At 50.8% G+C, this 12,532-nt stretch overlaps 1 protein-coding gene across 1 annotated transcript; it reads left to right on the forward strand.

Moving 5' to 3' along the window:
• The first annotated feature begins 4,115 nt into the window (after positions 1-4,115).
• Positions 4,116-10,276, forward strand: BMP4 (bone morphogenetic protein 4). Its single transcript, XM_081168802.1, has 3 exons — positions 4,116-4,417; positions 5,584-6,005; positions 8,931-10,276. Exons 2-3 carry the CDS (start codon positions 5,591-5,593, stop codon positions 9,803-9,805), a joined length of 1,290 nt encoding a protein of 429 aa, XP_081024928.1. The 5' UTR covers positions 4,116-4,417; positions 5,584-5,590; the 3' UTR covers positions 9,806-10,276.
• Positions 10,277-12,532: the final 2,256 nt, after the last annotated feature.

Genomic DNA, 12,532 nt, shown 5'->3' on the forward strand with positions numbered 1-12,532 from the left:
TTTCAATCCAGCATCATTCAACATTCCTTAATTTTACAATATTTTTGTAAATAGTCCTTAAATTTTTTCCAATCTTCTTCCACCAACTCTTCTCCCTGGTCACGGATTCTGCCAGTCATTTCTGCCAATCCCATACAGTCAATCAGCTTCATCTGCCATTCTTCCAAAGTGGGTAGATCTTGTGTCTTCCAGTACTTAGCGATAAGTATTCTTGCTGCTGTTGTAGCGTACATGAAAAAAGTTCTATCCTTCTTTAACACCAATTGGCCGACAATGCCCAAGAGAAAGGCCTCTGGTTTCTGGAAATCAGCGTGTTTTTACATGAGTAGAATGTGTCCTTTGATTTAAAATGCATCTCTGGGTTATTTGTGGGGCATAGGAATTATTTCATATTTTTAAAAAATATATAGTCCGGCCCTCCACATGGACTGAGGGACGGTGGAGTGGCCCATGACTGGAAAAGGTTGCTGACCTCTGCACAAGACAGTGGGTACAGATCTTTCCTCAGGGTTTACTCCCAAAGTTTATAAATACAGTGGTACCTCGGGTTAAGTACTTAATTTATTCCGGAGGTACGTTCTGAACCTGAAACTGTTCTTAACCTGAGGCACCACTTTAGCTAATGGGGCCTCCTGTTCTCATCCTGAAGCAAAGTTCTAAACCTGAAGCACTATTTCTGGGTTAGCAGAGTCCGTAACCTGAAGCGTATGTAACCCAAGGTGCCACTGTAGATCACATAAAACCGTAGCAACGTTGTTCCTAAACCATGAAGAACAACAATGAAACTAGTCTGATGCCACACAGTATCAACCCACCATACATTCTAAATTGCTACAGCGGAGACAGGAAAATGTATGGATATATCTTATCTTTGTAGTTATCACTCAAGTAATTGCAATCTTTCAAAGATCTGTTTTCTTGGCTTTTAAACTTACCAGTACGCCTTGGAAAACATCCTGTTCAGCAACAAAGCAGTATCCCAAATCTTTCTTTAACCATTCAGAGATTGCGGGAAAATACAAAGCTTTATCATGCGTTGCAATATAGGTACTTGCAACTACCAGTAATTTACTTATCCTCTCTAAATCAGTCTGCTCAACGGTATCCTTTACTTAGCCTATATATGTTAAGAGGCAGCATGTGAAATATTCTCTTTCTAGCTACACACTCATTACCATGGTGACTACCATAATTCAATGGCACCCAAACTCAGTTCCTACGAAAGTTAGCACAGTGCCGTCTGGAATATGGTGCTTCAAGTATCGCAGGCACCTACTGGTTAGTACCTGTGATGTCACGGACGAAGAGCACTGCAACTCCACACTCCTCTTGGTCTCCTCTTCTCCAGGCTAAACATACACAACTCCCTCGACTGTTCCTCATAAGGCTTGGCTTCTAGACCCTTGATCATCTTAATTGCCCTCCTCTACACACATTCTAGCTTATCAACATCCATCTTAAATTGTGGCGCCCAGAACTGGATACAGGACTCCAGGTGTGGTCTGACCAAGGCAGAATAGAGTAGTACTATTGCTTCCCTTGATCTGGACTCTATACTTCCAATAATGTGGCCTAGAATAGTGTTAGCTTTTTTTGCTGCTGCATCACACTGTGGACTCGTCTCAAGCTTGTGGTCCATCAAGACCTCTAGATCATTTTTAACATGTACTCCTAGTAAGCCAGGTGTTCCCCATCCTATATTTGTGCATCTGCTTCTTCCTGCCTAAGTGCAGAACCTGACATTTGTCCCTATTGAAATACAGGTGAAACTTGAAAAATTAGAATATCATGGAAAAGTTAATTTATTTCAGTAATTCAACTTATGCCATGATCATCACAATTATAACAAATAAAGGCTTGACATATCTTGCTTTGAATGTCATGAGTCTATCTCATATATTAGTTTCATCTTTTAAGTTGAATTACTGAAATAAATGAACTTTTCCACGATATTCTAATTTTTCAAGTTTCACCTGTACATTTTGTTAGTTTGGGCCCAGTTCTCCAATCTGTTGAGGTCATTTTGAATTCTAATTCTGTCTTCTGCAGCATTAGCTACCTGCTCCCAGTTTGGTGCCATCTGCAAACTGGATGAGCAAAATACATGGGCTCTGGCATATTCCCACCTCTCTCATATCCCCCATGCTTTTCTGTGTGTGGGTGGAGAGGTCACATCCTCAGCTGTTTTTAGGAGATAGTCCTGAGGCCCTTGTGTGCTAACAAGGCTTTGATGGATGAACTGGCCCCATGTGTGAGGCAAGTCCTCTCTGTAGTGTGAAATCTGTGGTGATAACCCGTTTGGCACATGCAAGTTGTCACTGGGTGTCGTTGTCATCAAGCGATGAACCCACACATGTGAATTGACAAAAAAATATATATGCAGTTGTCAGCCACTACCAGCCTCCTAATAGGAAAGGTATCCCCAAACTCAGCCCTCCAGAAGTTTTGGGACTACAACTCCCATCATCCCTAGCTAACAGGACCAGTGGTCAGGGATGGTGGGAATTGTAGTCCCAAAACATCTGGAGGGTCAAGTTTGGGGATGCCTGTACTAGGACCTCTGTGGGTACTCAACTATTATTATTATTATTATTATTATTATTATTATTATTATTATTATTATTACCCCACCCATCTGGCTGGGTTTTCCCAGCCACTCTGGGCGGCTTCCAACAGAATATTAAAATACAATAGTCTATTAAACATTAAAAGCTTCCCTAAACAGGGCTGCCTTGATGTCTTCTAAAAGTCTGGTAGTTGTTGTTCTCTTTGACATCTGGTGGGAGGGCGTTCCACAGGGTGGGCACCACTACCGAGAAGGCCCTCTGCCTGGTTCCCTATAACTATGCTTCTTGCAATGAGGGAACCGCCAGAAGGCCCTTGGCGCTGGACCTCAGCGTCCGGGCAGAACGATGGGGGTGGAGACGCTCCTTCAGGTATACTGGGCCATTTAGGGCTTCAAAGGTCAGCACCAACACTTTGAATTGTGCTCGGAGGCGTACTGGGAGCCAATGTAGGTCTTTCAGGACTGGTGTTATATGGTCTTGGCTCCCACTCCCAGTCACCAGTCTGGCTGCCGCATTCTGGATTAGTTGTAGTTAGTTGTACCTTCAAAGGTAGCCCCACGTAGAGCAAATTGCAGTAGTCCAGGCAGGAGATAACTAGAGCATGCACCACTCTGGTGAGACAGTCTGCGGGCAGATAGGGTCTCATCCTGCACACCAGATGGAGCGTACCAATACCTTTATTTCATACAATCACAGAATTGTACAGTTGAATTGTTCATCAAGGGATAGGCGCTGCTGTGCATACCTCCCCTTTGCCTTAAGATGCATAATTTTGGTTTGAGGCATCCCTTCTTTGCCACCTCATGAGAAGAGAAGACTCCCTGGAAAAGACCCTGATGTTGGGAAAGATGGAGGGCACAAGGAGAAGGGGACGACAGAGGACGAGATGGTGGGACAGTGTTCTCGAAGCTACCAGCATGAGTTTGACCAAACTGTGGGAGGCAGTGGAAGACAGGAGTGCCTGGTGTGCTCCAGTCCATGGGGTCACGAAGAGTCGGACACAACTAAACAACAACAATCTCTTCTTTGCAAGTCCCCTCCCCCAGCACATTTTTTAAAATGGCGGTGGCTTGGGGGCCGCCTCCTAATTGCCTTTGAATGTGGTCTTGGAGCACTCATGCAGAAAAGGGACTGTCGCTCAGTGGTCAGAGCGTTCGCTCTGCATGAAGAAGGTCCCAGGTTCCATGCAAAGGCGTCTCCAGGTAGGACTGAGAAAGACTCCTGTCTGAACCCCCCAAGAGCTGCTGCCAGTCAGTGCATACAATGCTAAGCTACCTAAGGTAAAGCCTGGACTGGGAAGGCTTGGGGCTCTCATCTGGATCAAGCCAAAGGGAGTTGCAGTTCACACTCAGCTGCGCACACTCTCTCTTCAGAAGGAAAGTAGAAGAGAAAGGAAAGGAAAAGCTACGGGGAGATTGACAGAGGCCAAGGAGGTGGGACATCCCTTTGCAGAGCCCAGGACAGAGGAGGAGGAGGAGGAGGAGGAAGGCGGAGTTTGCGGCCCGCTGATTGACAGGCTGGCTCCTCGGACCCACGTGACCCTCTCCGGGGCTGGAAGAAAAGCAGAAGGCAGCCTGCTCGGGAGTTTCATTATATTCAAATATATTCGTTTTCCAGGAGTCGCTCTGGAGCAGCAAGCCGTGGCGCGCGATTGCTCCTGCCCGCAGCCCGGAGAAGAAGACGAAGAGGAAGAAGGCGAAGCAGCAGTAGCAGCGAGCGATAGATTGACTCTCCCCGGCTCCGCAAAGCGGCTTGACTCCGGATTCCCCGCGTGAGCTTTCCCACGAGTCCTGCTCCACGCTTGGCTGTCAAGAACCATGGACTGTTTCTATATGCCTTGCTTTCTGTCAGTGAGTAGCGCTTTCTCATTCCTTGTGTGAGTTCTGGTTTAAAAGAGGGGGAGGATGAAAAAGAACCAAGAAAAAGAGAGGGAGGGAGAGAGAGAGAGACGGAGCTTGTTGTATGTGAGAGTGAGCGAGCGAGCGCCGGACTCTCAAACTTCCGAGTCCTTTTATTCGCTCCTTTTAAAAACAAATGGTTCATTTCGAAACAGTTTTTTGGTTTGCTTGTTTTCAGGGGAGAGCATTTTCTGTGCAATCTCTCCGTGCCCTTACTTGAGAGTAAGCCCTACTGGGGGCTTACTTCCAAGTAAACGCCCATCGGCTCGGACTGTAGTGTGTGTGTTTTTCCTTTTTAAAAATGAAGATCTAGTTTTTACCCCCCGGGGATATTTGTCAAATGCGAAGTAAATAAGAACGACTGGAGACCCTGGAGAAGGCGCGTCCTTCCCCCCTCCGCGTTTATTCCCCCACCCTTCCCCTCGCGATCCACGAGGCCCTTACGCCGGAGAGGGACTGCACATCTCCCCGTCCCCTCCCCGCAAACCCCCACGGACGGGGCTACCCCGCGGGCACCTAGTGGCTAGCGGCCGGCAGCCGGGAAGGCTCCAACAGACACTTGCTATGGAGAGCGCTCTCCAAGGAGACCTCCTGGAAACTTGCTCAACAATGAATCGGGACCTCCGACTCCCAGCCTCTCCCAGTGCTTTTTTTTAAAAAAAAATTACTTCCATTAACAACAAGTGCAAAGCCCTGTTTTGATGGGCGAAAAGCAGAGATGGGTTTTCGGAACTTTGTTCGCGCGTATTAACAGCTGGTTTCCTGACCCCATTTTTACGCAGATCGTTGCTCAGATAAAACAGAGGAGAATTTTTTTTTTGGGGGGTGTTGATAATCGCGGGGGGGGGGCGTAAAGTCCTAAGTCTTAATTGGCTGGGCGTAAAGTCCCAATAAGGTTCTGCACTGCATTTTGGGGGGGGGGGGAGAATCTGGTTTGTGTTTTGCTTTGTGTTTTGAGCTTGGGATGTGCGTTTCTTTAACTTTTTCCCAAAGTGTGTCATTTTTGACGGACCTTGTTTGTTTGCTCCTCTTTCTCCCTCCTTCTCCCTCTCTTCCCTCCCCTCCTTCTGCTCTCTGCCCCCCCCAACCCAACTACACCCTTCCCTCCCCCCCAACAGAGACACCATGACGCCTGGTAACCGACTCCTGATGGTCATTTTATTGTGCCGAGTGCTGCTTGGAGGTACTAACCGTGCCAGCTTGATACCTGCCGAGACTGGGAAGAAGAAAGTTGTCGGGGAGCACCTCCAGCATCAGCAGCGAGCCGGGGAGGCCGGAGACGGAGAAGGCGCCTCGGGGACTTCGCGCCGCCCGTTCCCGAGCCATGAACTCTTGCGCGGGTTCGAGGCTACGCTTCTCCAGATGTTCGGGCTCCGGCGGCGGCCGCAGCCCAGCAAGGCGGCGCTCGTCCCTTCATACATGCTGGATCTCTATCGCCTCCAGTCCGGGGAAGAGGAGGAAAAGCTGCAGGATCTCAGCCTCCAGTACCCGGAAAGGTCCACCAGCCGCGCCAACACCGTGAGGAGCTTCCACCACGAAGGTATGCAAACTGGAAAAGGGGCGCACGGAGCGCTTCTGAGTAGATCTCCGACTATTATGATGGTGATTGGTAGTGAGGGGATTTCAGAATTTTATTTTATTTTTTTTGCGGGGAGGTGGGAAGGAACGAAATCTGATGCACCCCTCCTTGTGTCCGGTTGGGGCTTTCTTGCGAGTAAATGCTCCTGAAAGGATCAGGCGGCCCGAGGCCGGACCCGGGCTAAAAGCACCGCTTGCAAGATTCCAGGGTTTGACTGGGTGCGCTAGGTGTCCCCTGGTTTTTTTGGGGGGGTGGAAGGGGTAGTTCGTTTTCTCCTCCTCCTTCACCCGTGCTCCACATCCGGCTGTGGATGCGATGGATTTGGACTGAAACCGATTCCGAGTGTGATACTCCGGCGTGACTCTGGCTCGCCCTCTATGGAGAGGCGTGATGAGCGCGGATGCCGTCCTTCTCCTCCCTTGCCCAGGAAGCAGCTAAGGAGGACGGACAGCGGGGGGGTTGTGTGGGCATTTCTGCGCTCACACACGGAAACCGGGATCTGGAGAAACGTTTATACGAGAAAGACGATCTGATTATGTTTTAGGGGAAGGGTTTGACCTCTCGAGAAGTGGGCTCGCTTGGTTTAAGAGCAGGATACAGTACGTCGCTTGGGAGGAGAGAGGTCTGCAGACTACTTTTGCACGATTGAGACCGCTATTGCCAACTAGAATTATTGATATTATTAAGCCACCATTCTCCGGTTGAACGTCGGCCTGCCTGCGCCCGGACTGAAAGGCGTTCTCTTTCTGAGTCGCCCAACAGCAGCTGCTCCAGATTTCACTCCGGTTCTGTTATTCCCACCCCCATCTCGCTCCTCCTCTCTTCCCGGACCAAACTTAGAAGTTTATGGAGAAATATCAAAGCGCTCGTCCCCGCCTTTAAACAAAAAAAACCAACCAAAGAACTCCCGCTTGTTCCTTTTGGGAAACGGAGGGAGGGAAGAGAGGGAGATGGCTTTTTAAAAAAATGACCAACGTAAAACTGCGTCTGTTTGGGGGGGGGGGTGTTTTGTGTGTGTGTGTGTGTGTGAGAGAGAGAGAGAGAGAGAGAGAGAGAGAGAGAGAGAGAGAGAGATGCAACTGCAAGTGGATCCAAATGTTTCGTAGCCAGTTTGCTACTTCTTTCTTCTGGAGCCGGGAGACTGTACTGGTTGCAACCCCTGTTATTAGAAAGGAGGGGTTTTTTTGGGGGGGAGGGCTTCGCGCACCAAGAGAGCATCTCCTTTCCCCCTAACAATAAATTTAAAGAGGAAACGTAGCTTTAAAACACTTCTGCCCACTTTTTCCTCTGCAATATTAGTAAGAACTATTATTAGTAGTAGTAAATTACAACTCGCAAGCCGTATTTGGTAAATGGGCATCTATTGCAAGGCACAACCTGTTTCCTCAAGAGTAGCTCCTTTTGGATCAAAGTCGTCTGCTGACGATAGAGCTGGAGAAGAAGTGTGCTCTGGGCGTGCGTGACCGTGAAGAATGGATCACACGAGCACGTGCAAGAACTTATAGGGGAAGGACAGGCCACAATGCACTCTGCTTATGTGCAGAGGTGAGGGAGGGGGGGGATGTGGAAATAACAGAACAACGACTTGATTCGAATTTGGCGGATAGCGCAAGAAGCCACCCGACCCCGCAATACACGGACTAGTGGGAATCCAGCGAGGCTGAATTTCACAGTTACTAAATCTACACTTAAATGGAGAGCGTCCTATGTATTTTTTAAAAGAGAGGCGGGGGGGGGAGAGGGAAAGGGAGAGGCGCATGGGTTTAACTCTTCCTGGGACAATGGGAAGGCCTGTTCTTGAATCCTAAAGGCGTGCTTGCATCCTCCTCCTCCTTTGTGCTGTTGGCTCGATGTCCAGCGCCGTGCACATGTAAGGTGGGGCAAAAAATTTAAAAAAGTGACAACGATAGGGCGTGCTCGGAGGGCTGGGACGCACAAATGGTGCCTGAGCGAACAACTCACTGGGCTTCTACAATGGGGCAGAGAACAGAGTGGGGAGAGGGCGCCAGAGTGGGGGGGGGGGGAGGATCGAACCTCTACCAGCAAGATGATCTGAGTTCAAAGCAAAGACTCTCCTAAACTGAGAGCAGTTACCTACGCCCTTTCTTATGCAGGATGATGGCTGTATTGTACTATGAAGGGAATCCTAAGGATTTAAGCTGGGCGGGGGGAATGTTGCACCCTCATAAGTGGGCCAGGAACCGCAGCCTTGCAGCCCGATCACCCGCTGGCCTCAGTGGCGTAGCGTGGGGGGTGCAGGGGGGCCGGCCACACCGGGCGCAACATCTGGGGGTTAGGGGGCGCAAATCCACGGGTTAGGGGGCGCAAATTACTTGCCCCGGGTGCTGACAACCCACGCTACGCCACTGGCTGGCCTGGCTTCATTTCTTAGCAAAGCGCGTTTAGGATCGCAGCAATGCTATCCCCAAGTATGCCTTGTTGCCCGCAGCGCAACTTTTGCGCAAGGCGTCCAAGGATGGGGCTCCTCCTCCAGTCCTCGCGCGCTTCTATTAGGCAGCAGACACCTCCTGGCAATCAAAAGAGCCTTCCCCCCCCCCCAGTAAACTGGGCCGGCCAGGGGGTGGCGATAATCCAAAAGGCAGGTGAAATGGACAAAAGTGGGGGGTGGTGAGGTTTTACTTTTGGAGGTGATGGATAGGGGTATTATTCCTCTCCAGCCCGGTGCTTTAGCAGGTGGATCGCGCCCTTCCCGTGACGCTGACCCAGCCAGCCACCCAACCCACGGCCATCGCGCGCTCGGTTTCGTCCGGGCTTGCCCAAACCGCGCCGTCTGTTCTGCGCGTCTGTTGCTGTCTCTCCTTCCTCCTGCCACCACCAACCGTCCTGTCTCTTGCTTTCTCCTCCCGGTCCCCTTCCCCTCTCCAGAGCACCTCGAGCAAGTCCCGGGGCCCGCCAACCAGCCGGCCCGCCTGCGCTACTTCTTCAACCTGAGCAGCGTGCCGTCGGGCGAGGCCATCTCCTCGGCGGAGCTGCGGCTCTTCCGACAGCAGATCGTCGGCGAGGACGGGGCGTCCTCCTGGGAGAGGGGCTTCCACCGGATCAACATTTACGAGGTGATGAAGCCCCTCCGCCGAGGGGAGGACCTGGCCACCCGCCTGTTGGACACCCGCCTGGTGCACCACAACGTGAGCCGCTGGGAGAGCTTCGACGTGAGCCCCGCCGTTATCCGATGGACCGCAGGCGGCCAGCCCAACCACGGGCTGGCCGTGGAGGTTTTGCCCCTCCACCCCGCGCTACAGACTCACCAGGGCAGCCATGTCCGGATTAGCCGCTCTTTACCTCAAGGGGGCCGCCTGGGGGCCGGAGACTGGGCCCGCCTCCGGCCCCTGCTGGTCACTTTCAGCCACGACGGCCGGGGCCAGTCGCTGCTGACGCGCCGGGCCAAGCGCAGCCCCAAGCACGCGCACCAGCGCGCGCGCAAGAACAAGAAGAACTGCCGCCGCCACGCGCTCTATGTGGATTTCAGCGACGTGGGCTGGAACGACTGGATCGTGGCCCCGCCGGGCTACCAGGCTTTCTACTGCCACGGGGACTGCCCTTTCCCTTTGGCTGACCACCTCAACTCGACCAACCACGCCATCGTGCAGACGCTGGTCAACTCGGTCAACGGCAGCATCCCCAAAGCCTGCTGCGTCCCCACCGAGCTCAGCGCCATTTCTATGCTCTACCTGGACGAGTACGACAAAGTGGTCCTCAAGAATTACCAGGAGATGGTGGTCGAAGGGTGTGGGTGTCGTTAAACGCGAGAAACAGAGAGAGAGAGAGAGAATTTTTTTCCCCTTAAAAAAAAGTGATAAATCAACTTCTTCCCTGTCCGGTTCTCTCCCTCCGGTCCCTTGTCCTCACCATCCAGCCCGCCCCGTCCAAAATTCCCCAGGGATGGAAGTGGCGGGGAAGAGGGGCTGCTTCTCCTCCTCCTCCTCCTCCTCCTCCTCCCAGGTTCAAGAATGGGCTGGCCTTCTGTGCCTTTTTTTTTTTCGAAAAAAAGAGAAAAGGAACATCAAGTTATGCCATAAATTCTCTTTCTTACCTATGCCGCTCACCCAGCGGCGCGTGCGCGCCAGCAAAAAAAAAAAATTAATGGAAAAAAAATCCCTTAATCCGTTCACCTTGACCTTATTTATGACTTTATGTGCAAATGTTTTGACAATAATGATCATATATTTTGACAAAATATATTTATAACGACATATTAAAAGATAAAAAATAAAGCGAGTCATTATTTTAAAGGTAAACGCAATATCTTTTATAGTTTTAATTTATTTTTTTTTAAAAAAATATATCATTTATTTCTATTGGGGGGGGGGTATTTTCTTTCCTCTCTTTCTCCCTCCCCAGCCCGAAAGGTTTCTCCCCGCCGCGCTCTCGTTTTCTTTTCGCATTGTCTTAATTGCTAACTCGCTTGCCTGGCTGCAATTTCGGGGGGCAGGACTAAGATTAGATTCCATATCTCCCCCACCCCACCCCACTCCCTTATAAATAGGACCTCCGCACCTCTTCGGCACGTCTTGGCATCATTTTGGCACGGTCTTAAGGATTGCTGTGGCCGATTGGTCCCACTTGTGCAAGCTAGGTCTCTGCGTAAGATCCAGTCTTTGGGGAGGGTGGGATATGCTCTGATTGGGGTTTGCCTTATCTCCCCCACCCCGCCTGCCCACTGCGCGCTTGTGACACACCTCGAAGTGTTATTGTGGGTTCAAACCGTCTGAGAAACTTCCCACCCGTTCCTGTCCAAAGACCCTCTCGCACCAAAGAGCTAAAACTGGCTGGAAGTGACTCCCCCGCACCCTAGGCAGACGCTTGCGTCTACCCGAAGCGAGACCCATTAATCTCAATGGAGCAACCATCCCATTGATCCGGCTTAAGGGGTCACAGCCTTCCCTTGCTCCACAGGCAGATCCGCAAAACCACCACACTAATCCTTTAAATTAGGGGGGCCCTTTGGCTCCCCAACAAAATATTTGAGGGGGCCGCCCCGCCCTCAAGTTGATGGGCATCGCCATTCAAATGGTGTGCGCGCGCTCGATTATGCGGAATGGGGTTTACCTGCCCTCAATATTTTATTTAAGTTGGCACCCCTGGAACGTAACAACCAATTTATTGACCGCACGTGGTTAGCCAAGTCTGCCTTAGCTAGCCATAACTCTCACCCCTCTGAGTAAATTATTGGGCCAGGAGTAGCTTTGATTTCAGCCACTCCTAGTCCCCTAGCAGGGGGGCAGATGGGTCACCTGAATACACGCAGAGTGTGTTTCCGTCCCCGCTGGGTCCCTTTCTGACCTCCCCTCCTCCCCGCCGCTGGGATTGGAGAGCCCAGGTTCACACCTCTGGCTACCTTTCATAGAATCGTAGAGTTGGAAGGGAACCCCAGGGGTCATCCAGACCAACCCCCTGCAATGCGGGAATCTCAGCTAAAGCATCCAGGACAGATGGCTGCCCAACGTCTGCTTCAAAGCCTCTGCTTATTCGCTCCCTCTTGAAGCCAGCCACCGCTTCGAGGGATGGCAGATTGCGTCTCCCCGGGCGCAAATCCAAGGCTATCAGTTTTTTTAGCTTGTTGTGGGTGGCCTGCCTTTCCTGTTTACATCCTGTGTGTCTCCAGCTTTTGCGTCTGGATGGGGGCTTATTTTGTGCTGGCTTTGCCTAGCACGCTTGTTTGTCTTTTTTTTAAGAATGCTCCTTTTAGCCCCCTCCTGTTGGCGATTTTGCAAAAGGTTCCTCTCTCTCTCTCCACAGAGATCTCGTGGCATCCTGTTCACTCTTTGCTGTTTCATTACAAGCGCAATTTCAAGCAGCTGCGTTTTCTCGCCTGGGTCTTTCAAAATGCCCCTCAGTTGTGTAACCAGGCTGTGATTAGTTAGCGGAGGGGGGGACGACTCTGCACATGTTCAGGAGAGCTTACAGGGGTCATACAAACTGTATAGCCGATTAGTTTTCAAGTCCAGTCAACGAGTTTATTGTTCCAGCAGAAGGCCATGGACTGTGATTGATTAGTAAAGAGGTGCAGGAAATACTCTGCATATGCTCAGAGGAGTATTTCCGCATTCCTCAAAACTGTGTAGCCAGGTTGTGATTAGTTAGCAAAAGAGGAGGTTGATATTATACATAGGAGCAGAGGAAACTGCCTTATAGTGAGTCATTTGGCCCATCTAGATCATAGAATTACAGAAATGTAGAGTTGGAAGGGACCCTGACCAATATAGCTCAATAGTGCCGACACTGACTGGCAGCAGCTCTTGGGGGGTTTTTAAGTGAGGATCTATCAGTGGCAGGGGATCTGCTTTGCACCTAGAAGGTCCCAGTTTCGGTCCCCAGTGACATCTCTAGGTAGGTTCTGGAATCGTCCCCTGCCTGAACCCCTGGAGTGCTGCTGCCAGCCAGTGTCAGCACTATTGAGCTATATTGGTCAGTATAAGACAGTTTCCTATGTACCTGCAGATGTTGGGGATTGTGCATGCTGGGCAGAT

Source organism: Podarcis bocagei (assembly GCF_964188305.1).
Source record: "Podarcis bocagei genome assembly, chromosome: 1".
Classification (NCBI taxonomy): Eukaryota; Metazoa; Chordata; class Lepidosauria; order Squamata; family Lacertidae; genus Podarcis; species Podarcis bocagei.